The 19,750-nt window shown below is 36.8% G+C and overlaps 2 protein-coding genes and 3 long non-coding RNA genes across 5 annotated transcripts; 3 read left to right on the top strand and 2 right to left on the bottom strand.

The window, feature by feature from the left end:
- On the bottom strand, positions 1-8,272 carry LOC117604814 (COMM domain-containing protein 4). The gene is made up of 8 exons (XM_034325298.2): positions 8,174-8,272; positions 1,313-1,364; positions 1,164-1,235; positions 1,028-1,093; positions 838-877; positions 498-698; positions 241-387; positions 1-157 (listed from the first exon to the last, which is right to left on the bottom strand). Exons 2-8 carry the CDS (start codon positions 1,313-1,315, stop codon positions 120-122), a joined length of 567 nt encoding a protein of 188 aa, XP_034181189.1. The 5' UTR covers positions 1,316-1,364; positions 8,174-8,272; the 3' UTR covers positions 1-119.
- LOC117604811 (uncharacterized) lies at positions 4,920-7,973 on the top strand. Its single transcript, XM_034325296.2, has 6 exons — positions 4,920-5,113; positions 6,187-6,418; positions 6,482-6,618; positions 6,690-7,137; positions 7,299-7,425; positions 7,478-7,973. The coding sequence occupies exons 2-6, from the start codon at positions 6,187-6,189 to the stop codon at positions 7,671-7,673; spliced, it is 1,140 nt and encodes a 379-aa protein (XP_034181187.2). The 5' UTR covers positions 4,920-5,113; the 3' UTR covers positions 7,674-7,973.
- Positions 8,273-10,354: 2,082 nt separating the features above from the next.
- On the bottom strand, positions 10,355-11,616 carry LOC117604836 (uncharacterized). Its single transcript, XR_004581512.2, has 3 exons — positions 11,460-11,616; positions 10,962-11,062; positions 10,355-10,745 (listed from the first exon to the last, which is right to left on the bottom strand). It is a non-coding gene; the product is annotated as an uncharacterized LOC117604836 (long non-coding RNA).
- Positions 11,617-12,322: 706 nt separating this feature from the next.
- On the top strand, positions 12,323-13,826 carry LOC117604870 (uncharacterized). The gene is made up of 3 exons (XR_004581517.2): positions 12,323-12,481; positions 13,004-13,181; positions 13,783-13,826. It is a non-coding gene; the product is annotated as an uncharacterized LOC117604870 (long non-coding RNA).
- A 679-nt stretch (positions 13,827-14,505) lies between these two features.
- On the top strand, positions 14,506-15,836 carry LOC143305327 (uncharacterized). The gene is made up of 3 exons (XR_013062209.1): positions 14,506-15,011; positions 15,207-15,274; positions 15,451-15,836. It is a non-coding gene; the product is annotated as an uncharacterized LOC143305327 (long non-coding RNA).
- Positions 15,837-19,750: the final 3,914 nt, after the last annotated feature.

The following is a 19,750-nucleotide window of genomic DNA, read 5'->3' as shown; positions in this document are numbered from 1 at the left end:
CAGGAAAAAGGAGAAGGAGAAGAATGCAACAAAGTGAAACCAGAGTAAGCATCATCTTCGAACGTATTTATATTGTTCCATATTATAATTATAAGAGTATAAAGTAACGAGTACAACGTTTAAAGACTTTCTATATAGAGTTTTGCCATGCGTAATTCTTGAAACGAAACAAAAAAAAAACGTATAAATAGAATATTCACTAACAGAATGTTGCTTATTAGACCTAAACAAACCCCTTACCTGCCAATAGAACCTGTACATCGTCTTTTGAAATATTAATGGTAGAGTTTTCATCGCATCCATCCAATTTTTTTAATTTTAAAGACACCGTCGAAATCGGTGATGAATTATCACAAGATACAACTTGAATCGACGACAATCGACTAACTGCAAATAGTTGAATGATACAATTTTGCCGATTATAAACCTAAGTTTTTCTTTCCCTTTCTTTTGAAATCGATTGCATTTTTTGACGCATTTTTCAAAGGGTAAGTTACCTCTTAAAGACTGCGAGGAAAGGGCAGCCGTGATTCGGGGAGAATAATCCATGTACAATCTAGCGATCGCGGCGCTATGCTCGCGAGGAAGTCCGAGTTGTTGCAATTCGCTGCTCAAATCCGTCGCGGATACGCCATAACGAGCGGAGGATGTTAGCATCAGCTCGAGCGCAGCTACCATTGCTTTTGCGTCGTTCACCTCTTTCACCCCATCACCATTCCCGATAAATCGCAGACACGCGTTGGAAAAAAACAGCAAATAAAATATCAGAGAAGAAAATAAACTAAAATACGTAAGTGAACGAACGAGCGATTAAAAACTCGAAGCAGAGACACTTACCGAGTTTAGCGTCTTGAGTGATTTTCTTAATTTTCTCTTCCTAAAAGGAAAAAGAAAGAAACAAAACTGACTTTCTAATTCGACATTCAATAATTATCACGAAAACTATTCAAATCAAGGAAGATGCTCGAAATAAAAAAAGAAGATGAATAAGAAATTTAATGAAGACGCGTGGTTAATCTACACTTACATCGAGTTCCCCTTCCGTAAGATATTTCGCGACCGCCTGTCCTAGTATTTTGATTTTAATAGACGTCTGTGAAATACAACCACATAAGAAAAATGAATGAACTAAGTCTCGATTAGATCCAAAAACATAGTCCTACCATACGCGACAACGTGTTGATCTCCGCTAGCAACCAATCCGGACAATCTCCGTCACCTAGGAATCTGAATTTCTACGAACAGAGAACAGATACACGCTGGATTTCAATAAACGTCACGAGAATTTGTTTCGGCATACGAGTGCACTTACCATTTTCGTTAAATTTCCTTTAAACTATTGGTACAATAGAGAAATTTCTCATCTGAAACAGAGGAGAAATATTTATAAATTCAGAACTTGAAACTGCGACTAAATCTGAACGACTTAATCGAGTCTTCTGCAGTTTTGAACACATGGTCGCTTTTTACCTCGATTAAGTTACGCAACATCCTCTCAACCTCCTGTTATCATTGAAGCGACAAGTGTATACGTACGCTTCTTCTTTGAAATTAATTAGCGAGGCGTGGTCAGGGAGAAATGGAAAATGGCGAGATGATTCCACGTTTGCACGATTTCTATTTGGGCAAGGTTACCGATAGAGAGGGTGAGAAAGGAGTGGGCTATGCGTATGAAACGTCGATGACAGGTCGGTGCGCATTTCCCTGATGACGAGGGCAAACTTTTCGACCAACAAATGGACAAAGGAGGGCGAACGCGAAAGAAAACAGAGAACAGCGTAACAGGTAAACAGACGCGTGGATTACTCTGGTGGCAGGGTAAATTCCCCATGCAATTCTCCAAATCTTTGGACCGCAACGAGGTCAGCTATGGGACTCGAGGAGAAAAGCCATAAATAGCGGAGAAACGAGCATGCCGAAGTCATTCGTTGCTATCGAGCCAAGACGTAACGTTGGAAGAAGGTAGCCGGTAGACCTATCGCGTCAACAGGTAGAAATCAATCGGAGTTCGGTGCATTATAGTTCCAAGCTTTCGTTCAAGCTTGCTTTCATTCAAACGTGACAAAACGCGAGTAGACTTTCTATAATTTGCAGAAATGAAGAGACTGCTGCTCGCGGCGACGGTTCTTTTATCGACTGCAAGCTGCGCCGTCGATGTGGCAAAGATCACGGACACTTTAATGGTAAAGTATACCTAAAAGCGTTTATTCCAAACGAAAAACGGGTTCAACGTTCGCGAGGTGAAACGATATAAAGAAAAAATAAAATGTTCGCAACAAGTTTTATGTCTGTTCGTCTTTTCTCTGAACCATCGTGTTGCCCCTGTTGCATCTTAACGAGGATACCTTCAAAGTTACGACTTGACTAAACTTTTAACCGTTTACTGAAAGAGAAAGAAAGAAAAATAATGTTTGCGTAAACGGAGAACGGTTTTCCTCTAGAGTCCCGTTTCATCTTTCCATTTGCATCGAGCCCTGCAACTCGTTCTAATCATCGCGTATGCATTTTCTGTGCAACGTTCAGACAAGCAGCAGAAGCGATCGGGAAACAGCGACGAGGAATAGCGATTTTTCAGAGAAGCAAGTTTGGTGGAAACGGGAAAAGCGCAAAAATGGCGGCCAGCAAAGTGCGCCCGCTATTCGGTCTGATCCCGAGGAAAATTTCTTTCCTTTACGCCTGTTCGACAAGTTCGAGTCGTCGCCTCTTTCGGCAGCGATCAGGTAATTTCGATATATGTGATATTATTTGGATCAGGAAAGAAACAGAACGTTACGATACAGGTATTTGGATACAAATGGCGAATCGCAACAGGACGATCCGAGGAAATCGGGAAAGGAATATCTGCGGTATCTTAGCGCGAGCCCGATCGCGACCGATCGAAGCTTATGCGATTCGAGGAACAAGTGTCTCGATCGTCAAGAACAAAACTGGCAGATGCAGAAACCCTTCTACGTCGAAGAGCCGAGTTGGATTGAGATCGATAAAGATTATGGAGAAAGTCAACCGCTTCGTCGTTTGAAAACCACCGATCCTTACGTTATATCGCGAGGTAAGAGGATCGACGGAGTTGTCGATCACTTGAAAGAGGAATTGTTGAGGAAGTCGCAGAATTTCGATGTTTTTATTCGAAATCGTTTCGTTGATAAGAAAAATAAAAGGTTTTCCGATTTGAAATTAAAAAATGAAAATTACGACAAGGATAACGACGATGATGAAAATTACGAGGACGGGGAGGAGCAGAAAAGACAAAGGGCAGGGAAGAATACGTCGCAAGAAATTCGAATTCGTCCAAAGAAATTTCACTCAACCAACGCGGATCATTTTGTTGAACATTTTTTCGACCCTTTTTGCATTATCGCAGTTAATAAAGGTATGCACAAAACGAATCGGTGCTTACCCATTATCAAACCCGTGCCTGCACTGATTGATCTCCTACGAACGAGTGGACAAAACTTTCACTCGAGCGACAAAATGGACGATCATCGATTCGAGGACGACAGCGCGTTATTCGAAAGACCGAAATCGAAGCGATTCGACTCAAACTTATATTCGAACTTTGATCTTGCCGTGAAAGAAATATTGGAGCGATTAATAGAAATTTTAGAATGCGATTCGACGCAATGCAGAGATCATTTTGGAAGAGCGATAAAAAGAACGAAGCTCGGCGATGGCCGAGGAATGTTGGAGGATTTATTGAACAAGTCTGATCCATTTTACGTGGCGAGAGGTAAAAGAGTACCTTCACCTGTTAATGAATCAATGAATGCAATCTATGGGAATGATCGAAATCTTTGAGCGATTTCTCCTTCTTTCGCTTCCGATTTAATCTTCTTGCTCAATGTTTGTCAAAATAAAATTACGCAACGAGTGTTGTTAGACCTGTTGTTAATTAATACTTTCCCTCGTGTTCGAACCTGAAGATCATTACTCGACTGATACTCATCCGATTGTTCAGTATTATTATTACTCGTATGATGTATCTAATTCTATATTACAAAGCACATGTAACAGCGTGATCTTAACGCCTACGGATGACGAGGAACGCGTCGTGTTGTTGCCAAAGGAAATGCTAATGCGAATATACAAAGTATGTTAAATGTTCTGAAGAAACGTAGCAAGCAAATGAATCTATCGACTGGAATGAATAGCGACGCGTGTTTTACTTACTGCTCATTATTTTCAAAGACTTATTGTTTTAATGACAAAAGTTGCAACATGTATCGTCGAATAAACTGATCGTCGAAAAAAGGGAGATTTTCCTTTTACCGAAATTTCCTCGCATTGAAAATTATAATCGGTCGCGAACTTTCGTTACGTCGACCCAGTGTCTTTGCCCTTTACCACATCGGACGGGGATTTACGATGGCAATGCGAGCATAATTTTGTAAAAAGCAAAGAAATACATTATTAACCGATACGCACATATGCTACCTCTATCTTTCTTCTCCGTACGTTCAATTTGTCCTTGTATTCTCTAAAGTGTCGTCGTTTTTCACCAACTTACTGTTCAATTACTACTTCATTAAACAAAAAATTCGCTCTTTCGCCCAATTTCGACACATAATTTTTGACTTAATTTTACTTTGTTCCCCACCTTATAATTTTCCATCCCTACACTCACATTTTTGTATTCGCTGTGAAAAGGCGAGTCGATTTTCGGTAACCGCAATGATGGTACCACGAAAGAAGAAGAGGAAGGGTAAGAGATGGTAAGGAAGGCGAGAAGAAAAGTAGGTGGAAGATGAGGAGAAATGAAAAGATAAAAATATCGAGTGGAGAGGTGACGATGGTAATGGGGAAATGGATGGTTAAAGGCCGGGCTGAGTTTTTGAGAGTGCGCTGTAGAACCACGTGGATGGCACCTATAAGAAGAGCGGCGCGTAACGTCAACTCTTCACTGCATAGCTTGTATTAACGGAGCTCGCAAGTGTCCTGTGTATCATCTATCTTTACAGTACTGTTATTCTTTATAAACGACATAAAAAAAGGGACGCGATATCTCCTCGCGTTGCTAGATCATACGTACATTATTTTGCGAGGTAATTAACATCATAGGTTTTTTTAATCAAAAACTATCCCACGTAGTTTTCGAGCACGAGATACAGTTTCAAAGGTAAGTGAGAGCATTTACTAATTAAATTACGGAATATACACCGATAGCGATGCCTTTTCCAAATGGATACGCGAAAAAAAAGAAATTTTGAATTATTCTTTTCCTAGTAATTTAGCTGCAATTAGAAATTAATATTTTTTTGGGGCAAAGGTACGCGATAATTCGACGGTGTTTGTTGCGCGCATCCAAGTTACTTGAAAATTAGTGAAAGAAACTCGAGATAAGGGCGGGATAGGGGAAAAAATAATTGTTAAAGCAAGCGTTTTGAGAGAAAAAATTCCAAATATCAGACACAGTGTTGGTCGCAAATTGTTTACGAAGACGAACAAGTACTGTTATGACAGGTTTGAAAGCATTCGCTAACCATTTTAACGTGTACGCTGACAAAAATGCATTTTTATTTCCTCCCCCGTACACTATTCGATTATCATTGTAAAAGCACCGCGATCGATGACAAGGAACGAAAAAGAAGGAACAAGACATACTTCATCGTCATCGTCACTGTTTATTAGTTATCAGTAGTTATCATTAATCCTAATAATTAGTTGGATTCATAAACATTTTACTAGACATGAAAAGGAATTAATGCAGCCTCTACGGCGTTTCTAGGGATACAACTAATGCGACTTTAACAGAAACAAACAATTAGTGAATTATTTTTTCTTTTGCAAAGAAGATTGCAGCGCGCTTACGTTGCCTTCTCATCAAGACTTTACAGTTAATACCTCTATTTCCGTGTTATGTGCAATCGCGCGCGTATTTATTTCCATCAAATAAACCGTATTGTCCCCCTTTTTTATTCTTACAGAAGATTTTTTTAAAAACCAGACATTCTTTATAATCACTTAAATCAAATGAATTCATCTTTCTGACGTCTCAGCAAACACAACGAAACATAGAAATAGAGACACATTACGCATTCAGTTTCTTTCTCGTGTTCAGTTTTAGCCCGCGTATCAATGGCGGAAAGCTCGTAGCATCAATACGGTGGAAGCAGATGCACGTGCTCCTTGTTTACCAAATAAGAATTTATCACGAAATACAAGATATTTGCAAAATAATTTATTCCCTAGATGTGGTCATTTGTTCCGACGGTGTGTCTTTTGATTGGAGCGATTATCGGAAGCTGTGAATTCGTCAACAGCCTGTACGTAGCACAACCAGGGGATGAAAACAACGATATGTCGATCGATAATCGGGATGGAAAAACTTCTATGGACGTATTGGAAGCGTGGAAAGAAAAGGAACCGCTGGTGATAGAGGAAATATACGAGGAGCAAATCGATCCAAATATTCGCTCAACAGGTGAGTGACAATTAGAATTTCCTTCTCTTCTTTTACTTTAAATTACGCGGAACTTCGTTCCAGATGGACGAAGGAGAAACGAGTATCTCGATGCCACGGATAATGCGGAATATAACCGAAGAATAAATTCGCTCGCAAACACCGCTTCGAAGAGAAGAGAAATCGTAGAATCATGGTACGATCTGCCGAAGGAAAGCGAGGTGCGTATACACTTTCCACCCTTATCTGCATTCCTATGAATAACAATTAACTTTCATTATTCTAACTAAAGGAGCAGCAGGATCCTCTTCCTCTTTCTCAGACGAAGAAGAAGAAGAAGAAAAAGACGATGACGACGATGGCTATGAATCCGTGGATTTATCGGTGGGGAAACAGGAAAAGACAAAACGCGGACGGAGGAAGTTCTAGTGTTCGTCGACCGATTCGCGTGCCATTTAATAGCTGGGGTGGTAAACGAGGGGAAGAGTATTCGAGATCGGCTGCGATACTTTTTCCAGTGAAACGAACCAAGTTGACGACGTACGATCGGTATGATCGAGACGGATCCATCGACGGATACGACGTTAAAAGGGAGGCGACAGATATGGATAAAGTCAGATGGAAGACTCCGTTTAACAGTTGGGGTGGAAAAAGAGCGGGAAAATCGACCGATCGAGAACGATATTTGCGACTTCTAATGGAACGCGTTAATAACCTCCCTATATTTGGTATTTTGAAAGGTCAGTATTCCGATATTCAATATTTTCCTTAGGAAAAATGGTGATGCCCTCCTCCTTCAAGTTTCCCCGGATTCCCGGCCTATCCCTCAAGCTTTCTCCTGAATTTTTGGTCCCTGTTTCACCCCTTGAGCGATCCCTAAGTTGTATTGTATATATTCCAGAATACGGATTCGCCAAGGGAAGAAATAATGAAAAAGGAAATGTTAATTTTCCCTATCGAAATCCATTTCGCATTTATAACAAAACAAATGAATACGATTCTTCGACTACCAATCGTCTGAACGAAAGGTAAAGAGCTTTTTGTTCTTGATCTTTGGATTTTCATTATTCGTTTTTGCAGGTTACCATTAATGCCCAACAAAAGAATGAAACACCACGAGATATGTAAGAGAACATCGCAGTGGGATCCATGGGGTGGAAAGAGAAGCTTAGAATCATACACTACCCGTTTTGGCAAGGATGTTGCGTTACTCGCGTACTCTTTGGGGGGCAACAAGACCTTCCTATGTTGTTATCCCCTCGAACAACCAAAATAATTAATAATATCATGCTATCGAACCTTTTTCTGTGATGTTCAAATAAATCGAAACGATGAAATTAGCAAAGCAGTTTAACAAAGCTTGTACGTCATAAGTTATTCATTTATTCCGTTATGTACAATAATTTTTCCCGGATTTAATTAACAAATTTGAACACGACCACACGTGCAACCATATTTGATTTTTCTTCAGATACATGTAGGCGTATCCGTGAGATAACTAGTATGTATTACCATTGTTCAATTCATACAAATACACATAATTATATATGTATAATGCAATCATGAGTAGAAAGAATTTGTCGAATAACGTGTATTATATGTAAATAAATGCATATTTAATTATTGAAAATTTCTCTAAGGGGCTGTGCAACTATGTAGTGCATGTTGTTTGCATTTGGTTATATTGTTAAACATAAGTTGATGTACGCGAGTCAAGTATTAATTACTATTTTCGTTTAGAATATCGGATTGCTTTCGTCAAATAAAACTACTCACCAAACGAAAACTGGATCAGAAAATTATCTGATGTGACAGGGTTAACGTCTACAGGTTAGTTTTCTTTCAATACAGGCTGACCAACTATAAGAAAATGTTTTGATGCTGCCAACTCTTGGAAAAGAACAGAAATCTGTAACCGATAAGCAAATTAGTATATACAAGAACCTCAGAACTTGTGTTATCCCTGTAGGTAAGTTGAACAGTTTCATTACCATTCTGGGTAATGCACTGTCACATCCTAAACGCGAAAATTCATTATCGCAACACTAATTAGGAAAAAATTCTATAAGCTAATGCAAAGCAATCACGAGTTTATAAATTCGAACACTAAGGGAATATTATTTTTAATAGAACAGTAATTAAAATTTTTCATTCGCAACACTAAAGCAATCATCATTACAAAGCAAAAGTATATTTTAAATGCGAAAAGTAAACGCGTTATTTAAAGTCCTCAACACTAAATGAAAATCGCGATAATCATGCATACGCAACACTAAATCGAACCGTAATTAATATTCATTCGCAACACTAAATTGAAAACGCGATTTGTTCAAAATCACGATGGTCCATCTTCTTCCTGAAAATCTACAACTACTACAACTACAAGCGAGCACAGTGACAAAGTAGTAACGATAATGATTTCCCATCCTTTTTTGCAAAAGGATGCAAAATCATTAGTAGTTCCCCTCTTGAAAGACAGATTGTCGGGGCTCTTCAGCACATGGCCTCTTCTTTCTTCGGGCAGCCCGCCCAACTGAAACTTGCAAAGTCGCCAAAAATTTGAAAAATTGTGCAGATAAAATCGAAAGCGAACGGCATACGTTCGTATCGATTGAATCGTCAATTCTTCAAATATATTCCAGGTACAGGTTGATCACGCGAAATCGCGCCTACCCGACCAAGAGACTGTGACAACCTGTCCCGGCCCTACCTACTTACAATCTATCACACACACCAGAAGGTATACTACCTACCTACCTAACGCTATATTTAAAAAAGGCAAAATCACATTCTCACAAAAATTCATTCCACGACCCCCATACACTCCACCCGGGCGCAAGAGCCTAAACTAGGGAGAACGTCCCGGGACGCCTCCGTCACCCGAGTTTCATCTCACATCACACTCTACGGTACGTACCATTTTTCACTGAAATCGTCTGGCAAGGCTAGCAATCATTGCGTATAATGATAATCAAAAAATTTAATTAACTACTTTGATATAGAATATTTCATATTAATGGTAAAAATCATGGTAATAGTAATGGCAATATGGTAATAGTAATGATAATAAAATAGTATTTGATTTGTACGTTCATCGTACATCTTGTTGAATAAAATAATATTTCAAATTAAAAGTTAAATGAAAAAGTTATTAAACCGACGCAATCCCACAACCTAAGCACACACACACACACACACGTGGAAAATACGTCGTGCACGATGTACTAACACAATGCCAGCCGCGTGTTTATTATTATTCTTATGATCTAGGTCATCGTGCTCGTTGCCTCTACTCATTCAAGTAGCACCTGAGCACGTGAATGGGTTTTGGCAATAAACACGGGAAAGGTTAAACCTGAAAATCCTCAACTAAGAAAATAATTAGTATGAAAATATCTAACGGGCTAATATTTCATCAATTTCAGTTGCTTGATATTTAATAAAAGTGATCCGAGCAAATATTGAGAAATTTAATTAATATTAATTTATTGAAAAGAATTGTAAAGTTTGAACTTGTTACTGCACTGAAAGCAAAATGACTCGATCCAAAAATTCTTTGTAATGAAAAATGAATTTACTCTGAAAAATAAAAAAAGATTAGAACATCCTCGGGCGACTTCCTTCTCAGAGAAAATTTTCAAGAATACTCAAAAGGTGTTCAAGTAGATTACTCTGATCTGGAAATCTACCCGTCGCGAATTGTCTTCTTGCACATGAATTGTTCAATTTTTCATGAACATATAAGTAAATTAACTTCACTACTTGGAAAAAATTCTCAAAGTATATTTGAATTTACAATGTATCAAATGTAATGAAATCAATCTCAAAGCATTGTTAATATTATATTATTAATATTATATTTACTTTAATCTTTGCAATATCAAATGGGATACGACTTTTCCATTATATAAAAATTAAATAAGATTGGAGCAACATAAAAATATTTCACATAACTTCTATTATTCATTTGAATATATAGATTTAAAAAGACATTCAAACGCAAAGCACAAGAAAACCTAGCCTAAACTAAATGAAATACAAAAAAAATGTTGCTACACATGAGTATAATCATACCCATGGTCACTATGCTCGCCAAACCACGTATGCAACTAGTACCCGTGCCGATTTGGACCATTCGTCCTACGGCATGATTGGGCACCAGAGGAACCATAAAACATGCGACTCACCGTTTGCAGAAAAAATCTTCTCCCGACAGTCAAGTAGGAGGATGCACAACAACCAGGTAGGAGGTTGCCTTATAGGAGGAAAAGAAAGTCGTGAAGGAAGTCATCAGGGATGTTATCCAGAAAAATCTAGGAACTCGGCGAGATCCAGAATTCACCTGTACCTAACAAAACAAACAAAAATTACGATTAATTTTAAAAATAATCAATTTTGATTGTTGTAAAATTATAAATTCAAATTTTATAAATGTATTAACAATTATGAAGAATTTTCAATTATCAATTTTTGAAATTATAAATTATTCCATTTGAATTAAAATCAATTGAATAAAGTAATGAATAAAAGAAAAGAGTAACAAGATTCAATACAAAAAACTCACCAATTCGTTACGAAGTTATATTTTAAACAAATATAAGGTGTCATGGCATCGTATCACGTGACATCGTATCACGTGGCGTCCTTTCAATATCAACTAAATATCTGTAACAAATAATAAACCCAAATTTATGTAAATAAAAATTCACCAACAGCAATAAAGTTGTGACAAACAAACGATCTGATTCCACAAATTATATTTATGCACGATATTTTAATAGATTACGTAGTATTAATATACCTATTTACTATTTACACGGAAGGACGCCTTCAACACGTCTTAACACTTTGACGTTCGAGAAAGGACTAACGCGACCGTTCCTACGAATACTGTTCGAAGTTCGTCGTGGTACCGAAGCAAGGAAAACGAACAAATTTTATAATATTACGATTCTCAAGGATGAATGTTATTGAATTGGTGAATACAAAAGGGAAATCATTTAGATAATGTTGTTCCAATCTCAATCTAAATCCGCGACAAGAGTACAAAATTTCATCTCACCTATTTTTGAAGATCATGACAAATTGATGTTAGACATCTTGAACCTAGACTTCTCTTCAATTTCTCCTTCCGTTTTTTGTACTTTTGATGCCAGGAATACGGTTCAATATAATATTTTAATGAAATTTAGTCCCACTTGGTACACCGAGTTCCATCGAAGTTGTCGCAGTGAAGTTGGCTACACATTCCTAGATGTGCGAGGTGCATCGCCTCACCGACGCGACGTGAATGTGTTAGTGCGCCAACTTCACTGCGACAACTTTGATCTCTACAGCATTCCTCTTCGAAGCTTCTTTTGTCTTGCACGTGTCTGCAACAGGTAAGATTAAATTATCTTCAAATATTAAATTAAATTGTCTTTCGGGTGTTGAAACTACAAAAAACAGAAAGAATAGTCGAAGAGAAGTCTAGCTCTTTGTTTTTTGACATTAATTCGAGGTTATCTTTAAAAATACGTGAGGTTAAATTTGTTGCTCTTGCCGTGAATTCACGATGAAGTTGGAACAGCAGAATCTGAATTATATTCCCTTTGTATCAATAATTTTTCGAATATTATTGCATTTTTTCATGTTTTTAGTACATTTTTCCCGTAATTTATTGTTATATATCCTGATAATTGATTTTCTCGTTTTTTACTATTACGCCGATATAAATACGAATTAAATTAGATACATTTCCTTCATTTATTCTGCTTTTATATCAATAATTTCTTAAATCCCGCCAGTATCTTACATTGTTTCTACTTTGTTTCTTATATTTTGGTGTTTAAAGTTGAAAAAAGTAATCTTGATTTTATTTCAATATGGCGTCGATAATTTTTAACGAACCTTTCCCTTACGATTAGCATTAAAGTTTCGAAGCACTTTGAAACTTCTATCGATGGCTGTGATTGGTCGTCCCATCTTGGCGTCCTCTCATTTCGACCAATCAGACACGTCGTTGTGTGAGCGAGTGCGTTGATTTGTGCCGCAGTGCATCAGTCCTCTCTGAAGCTTCGTCCGTCTTGCACGTGTCTGCAACAGGTAAGATTAAATTATCTTCAAATATTAAATTAAATTGTCTTTCGGGTGCTGAAAATACAAAAAAGATAAAGAATAGCCGAAGAGAAGTCTAGTTCTTTGTTTTTTGACATTAATTCGAGGTTATGTTTAGAAATACGTGAGTTGAAGTTTTTTGCTCTTGCCGTGAATTGACAATGAAGTTCGAAGAACAGAATCTGAATTATTTTCCCTTTATATCAATAATTATTCGAATATTATTGCATTTTTTCATGTTTTTAGTAGATTTTTCCCGTAATTTGTTGTTATATATCGTGATAATTGATTTTCTCGTTTTTTACTATTACGCCGATATAGATACGAATTAAAATAACATTTCCTTCATTTATTCTGCTTTTATATCAATAATTTCTTAAATCCCGTCAATGTCTCATATTTTCTCTACTTTGTTTCTTATATTTTGGTGTTTAAAGTTGAAAAAAGTAATCTTGATTTTATTTCAATATGGCGTCGATAATTTTTAACGAACCTTTCCCTTATGAATAGTATTGAAGTTGCGAAGCACTTTGAAACTTCTATCGATGGCTGTGATTGGTCGTCCCATCTTGGCGTCCTCTCATTTCGACCAATCAGACACGTCGTTGTGTGAGCGAGTGCGTTGATTTGTGGCGCAATGCATCAGTCCTCTCTGAAGCTTCGTCCGTCTTTCACGTGTCTGCAACAGGTAAGATTAAATTATCTTCAAATATTAAATTAAATTGTCTTTCGGGTGCTGAAAATACAAAAAAGAGAAAAAGCCATCGAAGAGAAGTCTAGATTCTTGATCTTTGACATTAATTCGGCATTTTCTTCAAAACTACAAGAGTTGAAAATTTGTGCTCTTGTCGCGATTGTACAATGAGGTTGGAACAGCAGAATTTGAATTATTTTCCCTTTTATATCGTTAATTTCCTAACCAATATTGAACGTTTTTAATATTCTTTCACACAATTTACTGTTTGATATTTAATAACCTTTTTTCTTGAGCATCGTAATATTATGAGATCTGTTCGTCTACCGGCTTCAGTTCGGCTGGGGACGAACATTACCGAATAATACCGAACCGTGCTGATCGGTCTTCGGCAGGAAGGATGGTCTCGTCATTTCTCTCGCGAACGTCCAAATGACAAGACGTGTTGAGAGCATCCTTCCGTATAAGTAGTAGGTTCGCATCTTACCTATTAATATATTTTGTATAAATTATAGTTCGATCATTTATTAGTAATAATTTTATTATTGTTGATTAAATTTTATTTACATAAATTGGTATTTCTTATTTGTTACAGATATTTGATGAATATTGAAAGGACGCCGTGACATCTGATATGGGTTTGAAGTAGAATTTCGTAAGAATTTATTGTTTTAATTTATTCTAATCAATTATTAACATTTATTATTACTTGTTTTTTATAGTTGTTGTTAATTGTAAGAATTTTGATAATTACTTGCTTCCAAAGTCAAGAAAGAAAAGATTAAAGACATTTTTTTTCTTTAACCAAATCATAGAAAAAGAATAATTAATTTTTCATTTTATTGAATAATTTCGTCCAATATTTTAATACATTTGTTTTAAACTAGAACAAAATTGAAATAATTCGTATTCTACTGCAAATGATTACTTCTCTTCTGCAATTATTAATAATTTTAAACAATCTATTTTTGTTAAATCATAGTAATTATATTATAATATCCAGTTTTCGATGCAAGATTAAATAAAAATAGAATCACATTTTTAAATCACATGCTGTTTAAGCATGGTTAATTATTGGACTTTGCTTATTGAAACGAATTAGATAATTTATAAATCATACTGTAATAGAATTTCTAACAATTTGTAGTATGCTTACAATCTTAACAACAAAAATCCTCTGCTTTAATACAATAGTCTATTATCTTTATTACAAAATGATTTTCTATCGATGTAATACTCATTGAAATAATTATCGACAATTATTTAAAACATTTCATTTCAATCTAGGATCAATATTCAGCTTTAACAATATATGTGCTCGTCGAATATATTTCATGAACATTGATATTTTCATTTACAAGCCATTAATAACAGTATTTTCGTTACGAATGCTCAATAAGAAGAATGTTGTTTTGTTTATTTCCACCCAACCCATCCCTGCTCACCAAGTTTTTCTTTCAGGAATTGTTGTGGCCGCGCGCAATGCGGTCGGTAGAGTCAGTGTTTGTACGAAGATATTTCCAATGTTTTGATTTTTTCAAGGGTGAACTGGCCCTGAATAGAGTTGCGTTTGTATAGTTAGGAATCACGCGAAAGTAGAGTCAGTGTTTGCTACGTATTATAAAATATTTTCTAGAGCATCGCGGCTCTGATTTTTCTTTTTCCATCGTGAAAGTAGAGTCTTTATAATTGTTCGCCGGAAATTATTTACGGTCGCGTTACTATTTTTATTTTTAATTTTTTTTTAATTGTTCGATATACCCGGAATTAGAGTCAATGCACCACTGAAGAGGAGTCTTGGGCGTTGCTCCATAAGGAAAGAGTGTAAGTATCTTATTACTTTATTTAATTAATTTTAATTGAAATAGAATAATTTACAATTTCAATACTTGATAATTGAGAGTTCTTCTTAATTGCTATTACTAATATTTTATAAAATTCAATTTCATATATAATTTTATTAGAATAAAAATTGATAATTTGCAAAATTAACCGTAATTCTTTTTTGTTTTGTTACAGATGAATTTTTTGTTTTTGCCGAGTTCCTGGATATCCTGAGGATGGTTTTCTTCACGACTTCCGACTTGGTACGTCACTTAATTGCTTTTTATTAAAATAGAATAATTTACAATTTCAATACTTGATAATTGAGATTTCTTTTTAATTGCTAATGTTTTATAAAATTCAATTTCATATATAATTTTATTAGAATAAAAATTTATAATTTTCAAAATTAACCGTAATTCTTCTTTTTTTGTTACAGATGAATTTCTTCACGACTTCCCTCTTCTTCTACAATGCAGCCTCCTACCTGGTGTTGTCCATCCTCCTACTTGACTGTCGGAAGAAGAGTATATCTGCGAACGGTGAGTCGCATGTTTTATGGTTCCTCTGGTGCCCAATCATGTCGTAGGACGAATGGTCCGAATCGACATGGGCTACTAGTTGTATACGTGGTAGACAAGCATGGTGACCATGGGTATGATTATACCCATGAGTAGTGACATTTTTATTGTTTCATTTCATTTAGATTAGGCTAGGTTTTCTTGTACTCCGCGTTTTAATATCATTTCAATTCCACATATTCCAATAGCTATTTTTGCAATATATGAATGCTCTTAAATATTCTTAACTGTGGAATTAGAATATTTTAATACCGAAACAATTTTATTTAGTTTGTTTGTAATAGAAAATACTATCTGACTTAATTATTGCGATGGTTCAAAGCAATATAATATTGATAGTATTATGTAATCTGTATACTGGATATACATATTAATGATGCTATTACATTGATTTATTTACATTTTGTACACTATAAATTCAAATATGATTTGAGAATTTTTTAAAATTTCATTCATTCAATAACGAAGTTTAACTTATTTACACGTTCATGAAAAAATGAACAATTTATGTGCAAGAAGACAATTCGTGACGGGTAGATTTCTAACCCAGAGTGATCTATTTCAACACATTTTGCGTATTCTTGAAAATTTACTCTGAGGAGGGAGTCGCCCGAGGATGTTTTATTAATTTTCACAACAAATTCTTGTTTCATTGCAAAGAATTCTTAATTAAATACATTAAATTCTTTTTTATTAAAATTTTGCGAGAGTAAATATGACAATGCACTGACTAGTATTCGGTGGGAATCCTTTTGGTTTTTAAACTCAATCCTTTTTATTATTTAATTAATCAAATTAGTTACAAGGATTCCGCGGCATAAGACCGTGAACACCATCTCTGGGAGATATACCCATGCATTACTAGGCCTTTGCAGGCGCAGATTTGGAATACGGAACACATGAAAATATGTTACCATATTCTAAACTGTAGTCCTTTTGTCTATACTATGGGCGTCCGTCAATCTGACACCGTTGGATGCAACGTGTTGGACGGGCGGGTAGCGCTCTTAGCGAAGGGGTGCACTCTGTCCTGGCGTTACGACGTCCAGGCGGGGTGGGTGGTATGTAGCGTCTGGCGTAAGTCTAGGGGGCGTGAGACCCCTCGTTGCCAGCTGATATTAGCAGTGCACCATGTTTGCGTCATAGTTGCTCTATTTTCTTTTCAGTATTTGTTCTTAAAGCTTTATATTTACAAAGTCGAGTCACTTTTATTAAAATAGTGAAATATTAGCCCGTTAAATGTTTATGTACTAATCATGTTTTTAGATCAGGATTTTCAGGTTTAACCCCTTCCGTGTTTATTGCCGAAGCCCATTCACGTGCCCAGGTGCTACTTGGATGGGTAGAGGCAATGGGCACGATGACCTAGTTCATAAGAATAATAATTAATAAGCGGCTGGCATTGTGTTAGTATATCGTGCACGACGTAATTTCCACATATGGTGTGTGTGTTTTTAGGCTGTGGGATTGCGTCGGTTTAATAACATTTTCATTTAACTTTTAATTTGAAATAATATTTTATTCAACAAGATGTACGATGAATGTACAAATCAAATACTATTTTATTACCATTACTATTACTATATTGCCATTACTATTACCATGATTATTACCATTATTATGAAATATTCTATATCAAAGTAGTTAATTAAATTTTATAATTATCATTATACGCAATGATTGCTAGCCTTGCCAGACGATTTCAGTGAAAAATGGTACGTACCGTAGAGTGTGATGTGAGATGAAACTCGGGTGACGGAGGCGTCCCGGGACGTTCTCCCTAGTTTAGGCTCTGCGCCCGGGTGGAGTGTATGGGGGTCGTGGAATGAATTTTTGTGAGAATGTGATTTTGCCTTTTTTAAATATAGGGTTAGGTAGGTAGGTAGTATACCTTCTGGTGTGTGTGATAGATTGTAAGTAGGTAGGGCCGGGACAGGTTGTCACAGTCTCTTGGTCGGGTAGGCGCGATTTCGCGTGATCAACCTGTACCTGGAATATATTTGAAGAATTGACGATTCAATCGATACGAACGGAGTATGTCGTTCGCCTTCGATTCTATCTGTACAATTTTTCAAATTTTTTGCGACTTCTTAAGTCGTCATACGCGATCGCGATGGCACGAAACGCACAAGTTCTGCTCGAGCACGGCACGTGTGCACGAACAACGACTTATCTAAAGTCCTTTTTCGTCCACGTGTCAATTAGAGTTTCGCGATTTTTCATTTTTGTTGATTGTTTTTTTTTTTGGTTTTGCGAATTTGCAAGTCTCGAGCTTTAGATATAAGTTTCAGGTGGGTGGACCGCCCGAAGAAAGAAAAGGCTATATGCCGAAGCGCCCCGACAAACTGTCTTTCAAGAGGGGAACTATTAATGATTTTGCATCCTTTTGCAAAAAAGGATGGGAAATCATTATCGTTACTACTTTGTCACTGTGCTTGTCTGTAGTTGTAGTTTTGTAATTGCAGGAGAAGAGGGGGCCCGTGACCCCCATGGTTTTGGGCAAATCGCGTTTTCAATTTAGTGTTGCGAATATTGACCACGGTTCAATTTAGTGTTGCGAATGAATATCGATCACGGTTCAATTTAATGTTGCGTATGCATGATTATCGCGATTTTCATTTAGTGTTGCGAACTTTAAATATCGCGTTTCTTTCTTGCATTGCTTTAAAATAGAATTTAACTTTTCAATGTTGATTGCTTTAAGATTTTTCAGAGTGTTGCTTTTTAATGTTTATTGCTTTAGTGTTGCGAGTAAAAGATTCACGGTTTGAGAATCCCCTTGTTTTGCATTTTAATTGCATGTCTGTTAAAGATAGCGTTGCGAATGACATTAGCGCGATTGTTTCCCAGTGTTGCGACTTATAAATACGCGATTGCTTTGCATTAGTTTATAGAGTTCCCTGCTAATTAGTGTTGCGGTAATGAATATTCGCGTTTTGCATTAGAGTTGCGATATATGATGAAATGCCCAAAAACAATCCAGTGGAGTTGCCATGGTCCATAAGGCAGCTATGGACCAGCTGCCATGATACAGCCTTGGATTGGCTGTACCCCTTTTTTAGATTAGTGTTGCGTCTTACAAAATTCGGTAGATTTGAGTAGTGTTGCGTTACAGTTCGCGTTTTCTCTTTTTTTCTTTTTTTCAGCTTAGTGTTGCGTATAATGGAGCAGCCTTCACGCGTATGCTTTTGTACATATTATATAATTAATTAAATTAGTGTTGCGAGTGAAAAATTCACGGTTTGAGAATTCCCCTTTTCTGCATTTTAATTGCATGTCTGTTAAAGATAGTGTTGCGAATGACATTAGCGCGATTGTTTCCCAGTGTTGCGACTTACAAATACGCGATTGCTTTGCATTAGTTTATAGAGTTCCCTCCTAATTAGTGTTGCGGTAATGAATATTCGCGTTTTGCATTAGAAATGCCCAAAAACGATCCAGTGGAGTTGCCATGCTCCATAAGGCAGCTATGGACCAGCTGCCGTGGTACAGCCTTGGATTGGCTGTACCCCTTTTTTAGATTAGTGTTGCGTCTTACAAAATTCGGTAGATTTGAGTAGTGTTGCGTTACAGTTCGCGTTTTTTCTTTTTTTCTTTTTTTCAGCTTAGTGTTGCGCATAATGGAGCAGCCTTCACGCGTACGCTTTTGTACATATTATATAATTAATGAAATTAGTGTTGCGAATGAATTCGCGATTGTTATTAAATTTTTTACTTTTTTGCATTTATTAAATTAGTGGAAGTAACTATGACTCACATTCGGTGGGAATCCATTGGATTCCGCGGCCTAAGACCGTGAACACCATCTCTGGGAGATATACCCATGCATTACTAGGCCTTTGCAGGCGCAGTTTTAGAATACGGAACATATGAAAATATGTTACCATATTCTAAACTGCAGTCCTTTTGTCTATACTATGGGCGTCCGTCAATCTGACACCGTTGGATGCAACGTGTTGGACGGGCGGGTAGCGCTCTTAGCGAAGGGGTGCACTCTGTCCTGGCGTTACGACGTCCAGGCGGGGTGGGTGGTATGTAGCGTCTGGCGTAAGTCTAGGGGGTGTGAGACCCCTCGTTGCCAGCCGATGTTTTGTCATAGTTCAGAATGTTTGCAATTTGAAAATTAGTGTTGCGTGTGATTTCGGTTTGTTTTATAGG

Source organism: Osmia lignaria, chromosome 5 (assembly GCF_051020975.1).
Source record: "Osmia lignaria lignaria isolate PbOS001 chromosome 5, iyOsmLign1, whole genome shotgun sequence".
Lineage (NCBI taxonomy): Eukaryota > Metazoa > Arthropoda > Insecta > Hymenoptera > Megachilidae > Osmia > Osmia lignaria.
The sequence above is the reverse complement of the archived record's forward strand: the minus strand, read 5'-3'. Positions and strand labels throughout refer to the sequence as shown.